Genomic DNA, 13,012 nt, shown 5'->3' with positions numbered 1-13,012 from the left:
CATTCCTTCACTGGATTGGTTGACAACCATAACAACACAGCGCCATGTTTGCTGCAAGACTAGGACAAATCAAGTGCTTTGCGGCCCTTAGATTAAAAACAAATTAGCCCAATTTAAGGCAAAATATAGAGAAATATACATATTCTAGGCAATGTGAGCGATGCAGTTCAGTTTCAGCGTCGTTTGAAGGTATCTCAGATCTAGTTTGAGAGTTCTTCGGGGCAACAGAGGTAAGGTTTCAACAAGGAGGCTTCTCATTGGATAATTCGCCGAGTCTGCAGTCAGTATAAGGATACACGAATAATCAGAGAATGTCATGGGAGGGAGAATAATTAGAAAGTTGTATCCGCTGTCTTGTTGTTTTCCGTACTTTATTTGCAACTTGTGTATGTTTGCATTTAACCCTACTTCACTGTCGTTTCCCGGGAAAGTCCATAGTCACATTTTTCCCCACGTGCACTGCAGTGGTGGTCGGTGCCTTAAATTGAGGGAGGATGATTTTTTAAATATGTTTTATGAGCGTGGCATTATTTCTATTACAGCATATTGGATGACTGTCAATCATATTCCATTCACCCAGTTCAATGTGACATCGGTTTAGGCTACTACATGATACTAAAATTTTCCATATAACCATCATGAGGTTGCTACAACCTAGCCTATCAATGAAAGTTCACAACATAAGTGCACACAGGTCGAGAGAAATGTACTAATTGAGGGTGTAATTCACAGGAGGCTGGTGGAACCTTAATTTGGGAGGACAGGCACATAGTAATGGCTGGAATGGAATTAAATGGTTCCATGTGTTTGATACCATTCCATTTACTCCATTCAAGCCATTATTATCAGCTGACCTGCCCTCAGCAGCATCCTGTGGTGTAATCATTAGTCCAACAATTGTAAACGAGAGTTTCTACTGGACAAATTCAGGTATGTTTATCCCCGTTTAGTTCCGTTTTCAACAGAATCGGCAGAATTGAGACCCCATGAGCACACGTAAACATTGTTCACTTTCATAGCAGCCACGTTGTATTCATTCTCACATCTGCGCACCGTCCTCATCTTTTCCCTTCACTTGTGGACTTCAATGCACAACACATTATCTGTATGTGACCAGGCGAGAAAAAAAACTTTCCTAGCCAAACCATATAACGGCTACACAGTCTACATCATTGTCACCAAATTAAAGTAATATCAAATCAACATAGCTAATAGAACTAAAGTGTTAGTAAACCCGCTACAATCATGCAGTAACGTTCGTGTACAGTCAGTAAGAAGTTTAGCAGTTACACCGGCAGGCCCCGGTGGCAATACATTTGTAAAACCAAAAGCTTACCTTGAATTGGAAGAGTTCCCGTTTTGTGTTGGATAGCCAGCTAGCCAAGATAGGAGCCGGTGTTTGAGTAGGCTAAACTAGCTAGCTGCATTCGCTAAGTAAGTAAAAAAGAATGATGAAATCTCTCTTTCTTGCTTCTCCTTCATTTGTGAAGAAATTGGTTCAAAGCTGTTCAATTATTGTCTCTCTCTCTTTGAGTGAACTACTCACCACGTTTTATGCACTGCAGTGCTAGCTAGCTGTAGCTTATGCTTTCAGTTCTAGAGTCATTCTCTGATCCTTTGATTGGGTGGACAATGTGTCAGTTCATGCTACAAGAGCTCTGATAGGTTGGAAGACGTCCTCCGGAAGTTGTTATAATTATTGTGTAAGTTTATGGAAAGTGGTGAGAACCATGACCTGCCTAGGTTTTGTATTGTCAATGTACTCCGAGGAGGATGGAAGCTATCTGTCCTCCGGTTACACCATGGGGCTACCCTACAGAGTGCTGTTGAGGCTACTGTAGACCTTCATTGCGAAACAGTGTGTTTTAATCAATTACTTGGTGACGTGAATATATTTAGTATAGTTTTATTTGAAAAGGATAACTTTTTAAATGTTTTACTATTTTAATGAAATTCACTGAGGATGGTCCTCCCCTTCCTCGTCTGAGGAGCCTCCACTGGTGCACTGTCAGGCAGGTAGTCTGCTGTTGTCTTCTGTCAACTCTTCCTTGTTTCAATGTTGCCAAGGATTGAGTTTGCACAGCTGCTAGGGCCTTTTATCTCTTGTTTTGAAGGCCATACATTTATGCCATAACATAATTGTGTGTGTATATATATATATATATATATATATATATATATATATATATATATATATATATAATATATATATATATATATATGTGTGTGTGTGTGTGTGTGTGTGTGTGTGTGTGTATATATATATATATATGTATGTGTGTATGTATATATGTGTGTGTATATGTATATGTATGTATATATATATATATATTATGAATATTTTTTTTTTTTTAACTAGGCAAGTCAGTTAAGAACACATTCTTAATTACAATGACGGCCTAGGGACAGTGGGTTAACTGCCTTGTTCAGGGGCAGAACGACAGATTTTTACCTTGTCAGCTCGGGGATTCGATCTAGCAACCTTTCGGTTACTGGCCCAACGCTCTAACCACTAGGCGACCTGCCTAATGATTGCCTACATGTTATACTTTACTTATCATGATTGTGCTCGACGTATTAATAAACAATGTACATTTTTCTTGTAGCCCTAATACCTATCCCCTTGCCATTATTTGTTCTCTTTCGGTTACTGGCCCAACGCTCTAACCACTAGGCGACCTGCCTAATGATTGCCTACATGTTATACTTTACTTATCATGATTGTGCTCGACGTATTAATAAACAATGTACATTTTTCTTGTAGCCCTAATACCTATCCCCTTGCCATTATTTGTTCTGTTTCACATGGACACAAAATAAATGAATCAATGTTACTGAACCTCCCCAGGCTCTCCTCGGCTCCCTTTAGCCATGGAGACCATGGAGGTGTATGAGGAGACTGATCGGAGGATGACAGAGGAGGTGGAGAGCTGCTACACCCTCATGGAGGTCACCTCTCCCAAGAAGAGGAAGAAGAACAAGGCTCAGCAGGGGGAGATCATGGAGAAACCCAAAAAACCCAGGTAGTCTACCTACTGCTCCCAAACAATCAAACACCAACGCCTCCTATCAATGCAGATGGGTCGTATTTAATATCGACCCCGAAAACAGTTTTCCACTGGCGAGAATGCTCAAGGTCCTTGAATATCTTTGTAATCATTGATGACATAAAAGTGAGGGACACACATTATACTAGTAAAAAATAACCTTCTTTGTTTTTATTGATCTATACAATATATTAAATACGTTTTTTCACTGTCTAGCATTCAAAATAATAAATAGATACTTTTGGTCATGTAGTGTAAGTGGAAGCCTGTTCGTCAAACATCTCATTCCAAAATCATGGGCATTAATATGGAGCTGGTCCCTCCCTTTGCTACTATAACTGCCTCCACTCTTCTGGGAAGGCTTTCCACTAGATGTTGGAACATTGCTGCGGAGACTTGCTTTCATTCAGCCACGAGCATTAGTGAGGTCGGGCACTGATGTTGGGCGATTAGGCCTGGCTCGCAGTCGGCGTTCCAATTCATCCCAAAGGTGTTCGATGGGGTTGAGGTCAGGGCTCTATGCCGGCCAGTCAAGTTCTTTCACACTGATCTCGACAAACCATTTCTGTATGGACCTCGCTTTGTGCACGGGGGCGTTATCATGCCGAAACAGGAAAGGGCCTTCCCCAAATTGTTGCCACAAAGTTGGAAGCACAGAATCATCTAAGATTTCCCTTCACTGGAGCTAAGGGGCCTAGCCCGAAACATGAAAAACAGCCCCAGACCATTATTCCTCCTCTACCAAACTTTACAGCTGGCACTATGCATTGGAGCAGGTAGCGTTCTCCTGACATCCGCCAAAACTATGCGCTTCAGCGCTCAGCTGTCCCATTCTGTGAGCTTGTGAGGCCTCACACTTTGCGGCTGAGCCGTTGTTGCTCCTAGATGTTTCCACTTCACAATAACTGCACTTACAGTTGACCGGAGCAGCTCTAGCAGGGCCGAAATTTGACCAACTGACTTGTTGGAAGGGTGGCATCCTATGACGGTGCCACGTTGAAAGTCACTGAGCTCTTCAGTACGGGCCATTCTACTTAAAATGTTAGTCTATGGAGATTGCATGGATGCTCAATTTTATTCACATGTCAGCAATGAGTGTGGCTGAAATAGCCAAATCCACTAATTTGAAGGGATTCCACATACTTTTGGCCATGTAGTGTATCTCTAAATCCCCAAGACATGTCACTACACCTCTACACCAATGGGACAAGCCAATTTGCCCCCAGAACTTTCTACAATGCATACAAAGCGATTTGTTGCAGTTTAAAGGACTTACATATGGTTTCTTATTAAATAACAGTTAAATAAAACAGAACATGTATTATTTGTCATGTGTTTGTCATTGTAAAGGTTTTTAACATGGTGCCAAAGTTGAGTGAAGTCATTTACCACCGCAATTCAAGAATGACCCAGATGACATACTATTTTCACACTGACTGAGTGCACTTGATTTGGATTGCCTGGGAAGGCGGAGAAAGCTAAACCAAGTGACCCAATCTTTGTGTTGAGTTGACTGCTGAAGACATTTATTCATCACGTTTTGATCTCTCAACTCCAGATCAGCCTACCTGCTGTACTACTTTGATGTGCACCAGACCATGCAGCAGGAGTTCCCCAGCCTGCCCCAGTCTGAGATCAACAAGAGGATCAGTGTGAGCTGGAAGAGGCTCAACGTGGCAGACAAGGGCTACTACCTGGAGAAGGCCAAGCTGGAGAAGGAAGGGATGGACACGGTACGGTTACCTCATATTTCCACCAGTGTGTCTGGTATCTAAGATCATGTGGTCAGGAAAAACTCCTAGGCCTAGTCATAATGATAACACTATTCCATCTCTCTGTATCCTCCGTAGTCATCTATGGGCCCTTCCCAGGAGCTCCCAGGCTTCCGTAGGATCCTCCCCAGGGCCAACTACGTCCTCTTGCCCAAGGCGGCCATGTCAGACGACAGGACAGGCTCCCAGCTGGAGGTGTGTATGGAGGGTCTGGACTCTGCCGTGGGGGAAGGGGTGATGCCCTCCCTGTCTCTTGGTTCCCCCCAGTACCCTCCCTTGGTGCTGGGCTGCGAGGTGGAGCTGTCGGAGCAGTGCATCGCCATCGAGGGCCTGACAGACGAAAAGGCTGTGACCCTAACACACTCCGGGGCCCTGCAGGGGGTCCTCTCCTCATCGTATCACTCCTCTTCCTCAGTCTCTGCCGCCCACGAATCCCACAATGCACCTCACCTGGCGTCAGCCGGTCTGCTGCTCAAGGAGGAGGAGCCCAGGATGGTGGGCGGGGGCTATAGTGTCATTGGAATGGCGACTGACGGGAGACGTGTGGGCGGGACGGCGGTGCAGCACGTGAAAACAGAGCTGGTCACCATCATACCCAATCAGGTTAGTTAGCAACGACACAGGGAGCTGGCTTACCTTACTGCTGATCATTCACAGTCTAGGGTTACTATTCATTTGCCTTGTCTGTTTGTTCAATGCAGTAATGGTAGATAAAACGCTTGTTTCCCCAGGATCTGATGGAGCACAGGACGTTGCCAGGAGCCAGCTCTGTAGCCTCTGTTGTCATGGTACCTGTAGGAGCTAGGGTGATACGGGACACTAATCCCTCATACAAACTGGTAAAGCTACTCAGACTGATTTTCTTCCACTGCATCAATTTACCGTCATCCAATTTTCTTTGATTAGATCATCAAGCAATATATTACAATATACACACGTCATTTGACCAGTCACACATTCTCCATAACTAGAAGATTCTTACTAAAGCATCTTTGTTTCTGTCTCCAGTCGAATAAATACACCAGAAGAGGCCGGGGCAGCTGTCAGACAGCGGGTTGCTCCTTTGTCTACGTGACCCGTCACAAGCCCCCCTTCTGCCCTGATTGTGGCAACCACCTGGGGGGCAAGTGGGTGCCCGCTGTAAGTCTACACATTCCCTGGCTTAAACATCTATTCCATCATAATATGAATGTTGAAGTAAAGATGACATTTTATTGGTAGGAAAATAATGAGTCGTTCACTTAACAGTTCTGAGGTATGACAAACCTTCCACGTTTTCCATCTCAGGCGGTGAAGACTCCAGGTGCTGCTGCTTCATTCAAGACGTATGCCCAGAAACCACCAACAAACCCGGGGGACCCCCCTAAGACTAGTGTGCCTCCCTCTGATGATCAGAACATTAAGATGTCTGGATGGCGGAAGGGAGGGAGAGGACCGCGGGAGCCCAGAGGACAAGTGCAGCAGCGTGCAGTTACACCAGGACCACCACTAGAGGGAGGCAGAGCCATCAGCCAGGGAGTCATACAGCCTGCTCCAGCGGTGTCAGGGACACAGACTACTATGATGTGAGCATCTAGTTCTTTAATTTAGCCCTTCTTTTATGGTTTAGCATTTAATGGTCACATTGAGAAACCATTTTTCAAACAAGCCCTGTAAGAGTATTTCTCTTAGTGGGCTTCATGTTTTGATTGGTTTTTAAGTTTCAGTTGTTCTGTCTTTGAGCAGAACTTTGGTTGGAACACATGTGACTGGTGCCAGGGTCAAAGTACAGGAAAGGAGCAGTGTGATTGGTCAAAAGCGACCTGTGAGAGCCATCCTCCCTGCCCCATTCAACACAGGTGGGCACTGCTGTGGACAGATACAAAAACCCTATTTCAGATCAGTCTGTTAAGATGAATGCTGTCTGGGGTGTAAACACACATTTGTCTGTCTGAAACTAGGTCGGGCCTTAGTCCAGTGGATTACTGTCCCTCCTCATAAAGGCAAAGTTGAGGAGACCAACTGCAGCAAATCAACCACAGGTATGATATACACACCCACATGTACCTATATAATATGTTTTAATGATAAAATGGTTGTATTTTATCATGGTTACCCAAGCCAAGCTATAGGTACTCGTTTTCAAAGTGGTTACTTTGATCTAAGGGAAGTGACACTAGTTGTTTCTGAGGTAACCAAACGTGTTTGATGTGGTAATTGTGTTTGGACCACAGAGCTCAGTGAGATGATCGCAGGTTTGAAGCCTAACACTCTGAAACAGCTCGGCCAGATCGTGACAACAACGCCTCTGGAACAGGTACACACACATATACACACACACACACACTGCTGAAACATGCTGATTAAGTGTTTGTCTCCAGGTTTCTCAGTGTTGTTTTGTCCTATAGACTCTCCCTACTCCTGTGGACAGAAGCCAGTATATTGTAACTGATAAAGTGGGGAAGATCCTCTCAGTGGTTCCTCTCAAACAGAACTCTACCTCCACACTGGTTAGTGGGACCTTTTTAACTACATTTTGGGGAGCATACGCCATCCACACACGACCTCTTGCAGGCTCAGTGTAGTCTGTATAACTGTGTGTGTGTGTGTGTGTGTGTGTGTGTGTGTGTGTGTGTGTGTGTGTGTGTGTGTGTGTGTGTGTGTGTGTGTGCAGGACCTGGGTCTGTCTACGGCGCGGGGCAGGGGTCGCTGTAAGAACCCGTCATGTGGCTATGTCTATAAGAACAGACACAAGCCTGCGGAGTGCCCCTGCTGTGGCTTGGAGCTGTCCAGGAAGAACGCCAAGGGCTCCAAGGCACAGGTCAGTCTGGAGAGAATCCCACTATGGGTGCGTCTGAAATGGCACCCTATCGGGCTTTGGTCAAAAATAGTGCACTTTATAGGGAATTGGGTGCCATTTAGGATGCAATCTATGTTTTGGTGTTGTTGTATTTCTCTCTGTCTGAATTCTTCCTCATCTCTCTGTTCTCATCCTCCAACCCTCTCTCTGTTATTTTCCCTCATTCACTCATTCACTCATTCACTCACTCACTCACTCACTCACTCACTCACTCACTCACTCACTCACTCACTCACTCAGGGTGGTTCAGTAGCTCTGTTAGACCCGTACCGGACCCTGTCCCCAGCCCAGAGGGAGCTTCAGCGCCAGTCCACCCTGCAGCTGCTGCGTCAGACCCTGCAGATCTCTGAGAGTGAGGCTGAGCTCCATGACACCCTGGCCCTCATCCAGGAACTCAACTCTACCCAGGTGGTCCTCACCACCACCAGCCAGGCCGGGGACCAGGTGCTAGGGGAAGGGGAGGGCCTGGGGGAGGTGCAGGTCCAGTCAGGCTGGCCGCGGTTCTATGAGTCTGCAGCCACGCACTGTGCTCTGTGTCACTACCCGCTATTCAAGGGAGGACAGAGGTGAGAAGATTTGTTTGTGTGGTTTTGGGTTTATTATGGCTCAGTGGTTGGATGTTTCTGGTGCTCAGGGGTTGGACATTTCTGGAAATGTTTCATATTTCATAGTGTGGTTTCAGGAAAGGTCTCTCTGGTGTTTTGTACCATAGTTCTTTAGCAGGGCAGGTCTCTCTATCATGTCTCTCTGGTGTTTTGTACCATAGTTCTTTAGCAGGGCAGGTCTCTCTATCATGTCTCTCTGGTGTTTTGTACCATAGTTCTTTAGCAGGGCAGGTCTCTCTATCATGTCTCTCTGGTGTTTTGTACCATAGTTCTTTAGCAGGGCAGGTCTCTCTATCATGTCTCTCTGGTGTTTTGTACCATAGTTCTTTAGCAGGGCAGGTCTCTCTATCATGTCTCTCTGGTGTTTTGTACCATAGTTCTTTAGCAGGGCAGGTCTCTCTATCATGTCTCTCTGGTGTTTTGTACCATAGTTCTTTAGCAGGGCAGGTCTCTCTATCATGTCTCTCTGGTGTTTTGTACCATAGTTCTTTAGCAGGGCAGGTCTCTCTATCATGTCTCTCTGGTGTTTTGTACCATAGTTCTTTAGCAGGGCAGGTCTCTCTATCATGTCTCTCTGGTGTTTTGTACCATAGTTCTTTAGCAGGGCAGGAGGACTGCTGGCTGTTGACTGACACTCTGATCCAGACAGCCTCTCTCCAGTTGAAGGTGTGTCTCAACCCCCAGTGTCTGGCCCTGCACAGCTTCACCGACCTCCACCCAGGTCTGTTCAACGTTGGCAACAGGTTGCTGGTGAGTCTGGACCTGTTCTTTAAGATCCGGAGTCAGGTCAGACTGGGCCGGCATCCTAACCAGATAGTCAGGACCATCCTGGACCACATCCACAACCACGCTGGTAAGACTTCCTTGGAGCAACGTATGGTTCAGAGGGTTTTCAACAGAGTTCTGTTCATGTCCACCCTTCTCTAACTTCATCTATTCTCTCTGTTTTCTTTCTCCTCTCTTCATCCAACTCTGTCTCTCTCTCCATCAATCAGTCCACACTCTGAGTCCTGAGGAGTTGGCACATGTCCAGGAGCTGCTGGTTAGTGGCTACTGGGCCTTTGAGTGTCTGACCGTGAGGGACTACAACGACATGATCTGTGGTGTGTGTGGCATCGCCCCCAAGATGGAGATCGCCCAGCGGTACACACACAACGTGCTGGAGCTTAGGAATGTGGAGGTGAGAGATGAGGGAGAATGGGAGGTCAGGAGGAGACGGGAGGTCAGGAGGGAGACGGGAGGTCAGGAGGAGACGGGAGGTCAGGAGGAGACGGGAGGTCAGGAGGAGACGGGAGGTCGGGGGGAGACGGGAGGTCGGGGGGAGACTGAGGAGACGGGAGGTCGGGGGTAGACTGAGGAGACTGAGGAGACGGGAGGTCGGGGGAGACTGAGGAGACTGAGGAGACGGGAGGTCGGGGGTAGACTGAGGAGACTGAGGAGACGGGAGGTCGGGGGAGACTGAAAAGAGCCACAGATAGATGATTTCCTTTACTTAATTTGTTTTAGCCTGCCTGATCCCAGGACAGTCAAGCTGTCTTGTGTGCATAGTGTTGTAGTCATGTTGATACCTGTGTCTCGCTCTCTCTCCTGTAGTTTACGTGGCCAGACTTCGGGGCTCCAGACAAGGTGCATGTGGATGACTTCTGGCTGACCATGGAGAGTGAGGCCATCGAGCAGGCAGCGTTCCCCTGCAGTGTCCCCATCACCCGGGTCGACGCCTCCATCATCGCGCCCTTCATCCCACCACTGATGAGGAGCTCCACTGTCATCAACACAGAGAAGGACAAGGCCCTGCTCCTCACACAGCACACAGGTAGGAAGTCACTCTCTCAGGGCTGGGGAAGAAGCCAATCACTGGAAGGATAAACATCATTCTCAAGTCTTTCAGATATTTCATTGATCATTACTTGTTCATGCCCTGTTTATCAATGATAAATAAAAATGTAAGTGTGTAAAATTCGTGTGTGTGTGTGTGTGTGTGTGTGTGTGTGTGTGTGTGTGTGTGTGTGTGTGTGTGTGTGTGTGTGTGTGTGTGTGTGTGGGTTTTCCAGGTGACCCATCAGTTCTGGTGCGTCTGATCCACGAGGGCCAACTCAGACCGGACCGAATGGACGAGCACAGTGCAGAGGAGCTCAAAGCCATACTGGAATGCTGTGGAGAGATCACTGCACCAGAGAGCAACAAGGTATAGATCAACCCTGTGTGTCTGTGATATCTCTATGTATGTATATTTCTGGTTTGATTCTGTGTGTTTAGGAGATTGATACATGTCTCTTCTCTCTCTCTGTCAGGATGAGTTGCTGGTCTCTCTGATCTCCCTGTGTACGTGTGTTCAGAACGGCCTCTCCACGGCCCCCCAGCCCCCTCCACACCTCACAGCAGGCAAGCTGTCCAAGATCTGTCCCCATCAGGTAACCGCACACATCTCACCCATCAATATCAATCAATCAATCAGTCGTCCACCAGAATCCATTCAACTATTACTCTGTCAATCAAGCTGTCAATCAAGCATTTAGTCTGTCAGTCTATGAAAAATGATAGGGTAGCCAATCAGGCCTCACACAATAACAAAACCTTTTGACCAATAAAAACATAGTGAGAACCAGACAGGTGATAGAAGACTACTTTTCCCATACTCTTCCAGGTGGTGTGTGGTTCCAAGTACCTGGTGAAGGGTGAGACGGCCCGCGACCACGTGGACCTGCTGGTATCCTCCCGGTATTGGCCTCCCGTCTACGTTACCGACTCTGCCCGCCAGGTGGCGCTGTGTACAGACGTGCAGTACCCTGAGCTGGCCTCCACCATGTGGGGCAGAAACCAGGGCTGCTTCTCTGACCCCATGGACAAACCAGAGGTAGGCCCTCACACTGGGCATGGAAAGGGCTTAGTTATTGACGTCTGATTATTGTACTAGGAGGGAAACAGAGGTCAAATCAGGTTTTTTAACCTGTAATATGCTGATTTGACAAGATGATTTGAAGAATGAATTGGTCTCTATTTACATAATAGATACACTAGGTACTGTGGATGTTATTGTTGTTTATCTCACCCCTCTCTCTCTCTCCACCAGTTTGTGTCGTGTGCTGAGCTACAGGACCAGCCTTACAGTGCTGACCTGTCCTCTGTGGTGGAGAACCCCCAGGTCCACCCTGTCACCAAGTCCTCTTCCCGCTGGATAGTGCACCCTGCTGGGCCTACAGATGGCCAGGAGCCCCCCTGTCTGGACCACCACTCAATGGGGCTCTGCAATGAGCTGGAACCTTACTGCAGTCTGGTACAAGACCTGGAGAGAGACAACGAGAAAGAAGAGGACGAAGGGAAGGAGGGGAGGAAGGATGGGTTCAAGGTTGAAGCTGAGGTAACAGAAGGGTCAGAGGTCATTGAGGAGGAATGTTCTGAGGGTTGGTTGACATCATTGCGGCGGCGGCCTTTGGCCTTTGACAACACGGCCTACTACTACCTGTACAACCGTCTGCAGGACTTCCTGTCCAGCCGGGAGGTGGTGGACCAGCAGATCAACACAGTGCTGAAGGCCTGCCAGCCTGGGGAGGTGGTGATCAGGGACGCCCTCTACAGGCTGGGGGTGGCACAGATCAACACAGAGGAAGGGGAGGAGGGGGAAGGAGACGGGGGGTTGGAGGGAGACACTGGGTACGAGGAGGTAGTGGTTCTCTGAGAGTGACAGACAGTGGCTTTTTGGAGACTTATTTTGTGCTGTGACCCAACAAGTAAACAAACCAATGTAATTCTCTGATATCGGGGAATAATGTTTAATATTATGGACATATGGGCCACGTTATTATGAGGTAGTCCTTTTTAGAAAGAAGGCAATAGATAGATATATCTATCTATATCTGGTTCAGAAAAGCTAGCATGTAGTGGGGAGGCTGGTAGTCCTTGAATGTACTGTGCAAAAATATGCTTGAGTGTTTCCAAAGAAACAGAGGTGTTGCTGCTAACCAGACAGATAGTCTGTAACTTATCATCAGTCCAGCAGAGACTTTGCTGATTTGAAATTAAAGAATGGCACTTCGTTTTCTTTGTGAGAGGAGCAGAACCGGTGAAGAGTGTAAAAACGTGAATGTTACTAACTGCTCTCTGCTTTACTTTGACTGAAGGAAAGTTCACATAGTTTTAGAATAGAGAAAAAAGTTTTAAAACATTGTTTATGTTGACTAACTTCATTATTGGAGTGCATAATGTTCTTTCTAGAAGTCTAATAATAATTATTATTATTTAATAACTGTATTTAATGAGTCCTCGTGCTTTCTCATCCTTAGTAAGACCTTTCAAACTGTTCTATGCTATCTTCTTGTACCTCAGTTGTCACTCGTTGCCCTTTGGGCTGAAATTTATTCAAGGTAAACAACCTTTCACATCTGCCTCATGGGCTGATGGAATCTGTAGTTCTTGTGGCCTTTGATTGTTTTTTGACTACAGGAGACTCTTGCCTGAGCTCCTATTGGAGGGGTGGCTCCGAATGTCAGGACTGTTCTATCATCTACTCTCAGCTGCTTGAATGGAATCTAAAGAAGACAATAATTGACTTGATGATGTAACTGTGATGGACATAGTTATTACAATTTGCGGATGTAACTTGATACCCACTTAAGTGGGTAAGAAAATATATGGTGAATGTAGCCATTTCTGAATAATTTTGCTCAAGGAATTATAAATAAAGCAAAAAAAGGATTTCCTAATGTTGAATCAAGTTTCTGTGGGATTGTTACTTCCTATTTAGGTGGTCTG

At 46.4% G+C, this 13,012-nt stretch overlaps 1 protein-coding gene across 3 annotated transcripts; it reads left to right on the top strand.

The window, feature by feature from the left end:
* The first annotated feature begins 12 nt into the window (after positions 1-12).
* Positions 13-12,955, top strand: hmgxb3 (HMG box domain containing 3). Of its 3 annotated transcripts, XM_045724023.2 has the most exons (21): positions 13-230; positions 733-930; positions 2,849-3,023; positions 4,606-4,780; positions 4,898-5,422; positions 5,551-5,658; positions 5,828-5,959; positions 6,107-6,384; positions 6,545-6,657; positions 6,760-6,840; positions 7,033-7,115; positions 7,207-7,308; positions 7,473-7,619; positions 7,899-8,224; positions 8,371-9,116; positions 9,259-9,443; positions 9,857-10,076; positions 10,315-10,448; positions 10,555-10,674; positions 10,908-11,117; positions 11,334-12,955. In XM_045724023.2, the coding sequence occupies exons 3-21, from the start codon at positions 2,872-2,874 to the stop codon at positions 11,937-11,939; spliced, it is 4,443 nt and encodes a 1,480-aa protein (XP_045579979.1). In that variant the 5' UTR covers positions 13-230; positions 733-930; positions 2,849-2,871; the 3' UTR covers positions 11,940-12,955. The 3 variants fall into 3 exon arrangements, with proteins under 3 accessions (XP_045579979.1, XP_045579980.1, XP_014067966.2); XM_045724024.2 differs by lacking the exon at positions 733-930 and having other exon boundaries at positions 14-230; positions 8,857-9,116; XM_014212491.3 differs by lacking the exon at positions 733-930 and having other exon boundaries at positions 14-230.
* Positions 12,956-13,012: the final 57 nt, after the last annotated feature.

This window comes from Salmo salar, chromosome 09 (assembly GCF_965601325.2).
Source record: "Salmo salar chromosome 09, fSalSal1, whole genome shotgun sequence".
Classification (NCBI taxonomy): Eukaryota; Metazoa; Chordata; class Actinopteri; order Salmoniformes; family Salmonidae; genus Salmo; species Salmo salar.
This window is presented reverse-complemented; position numbering and strand designations above follow the sequence as displayed.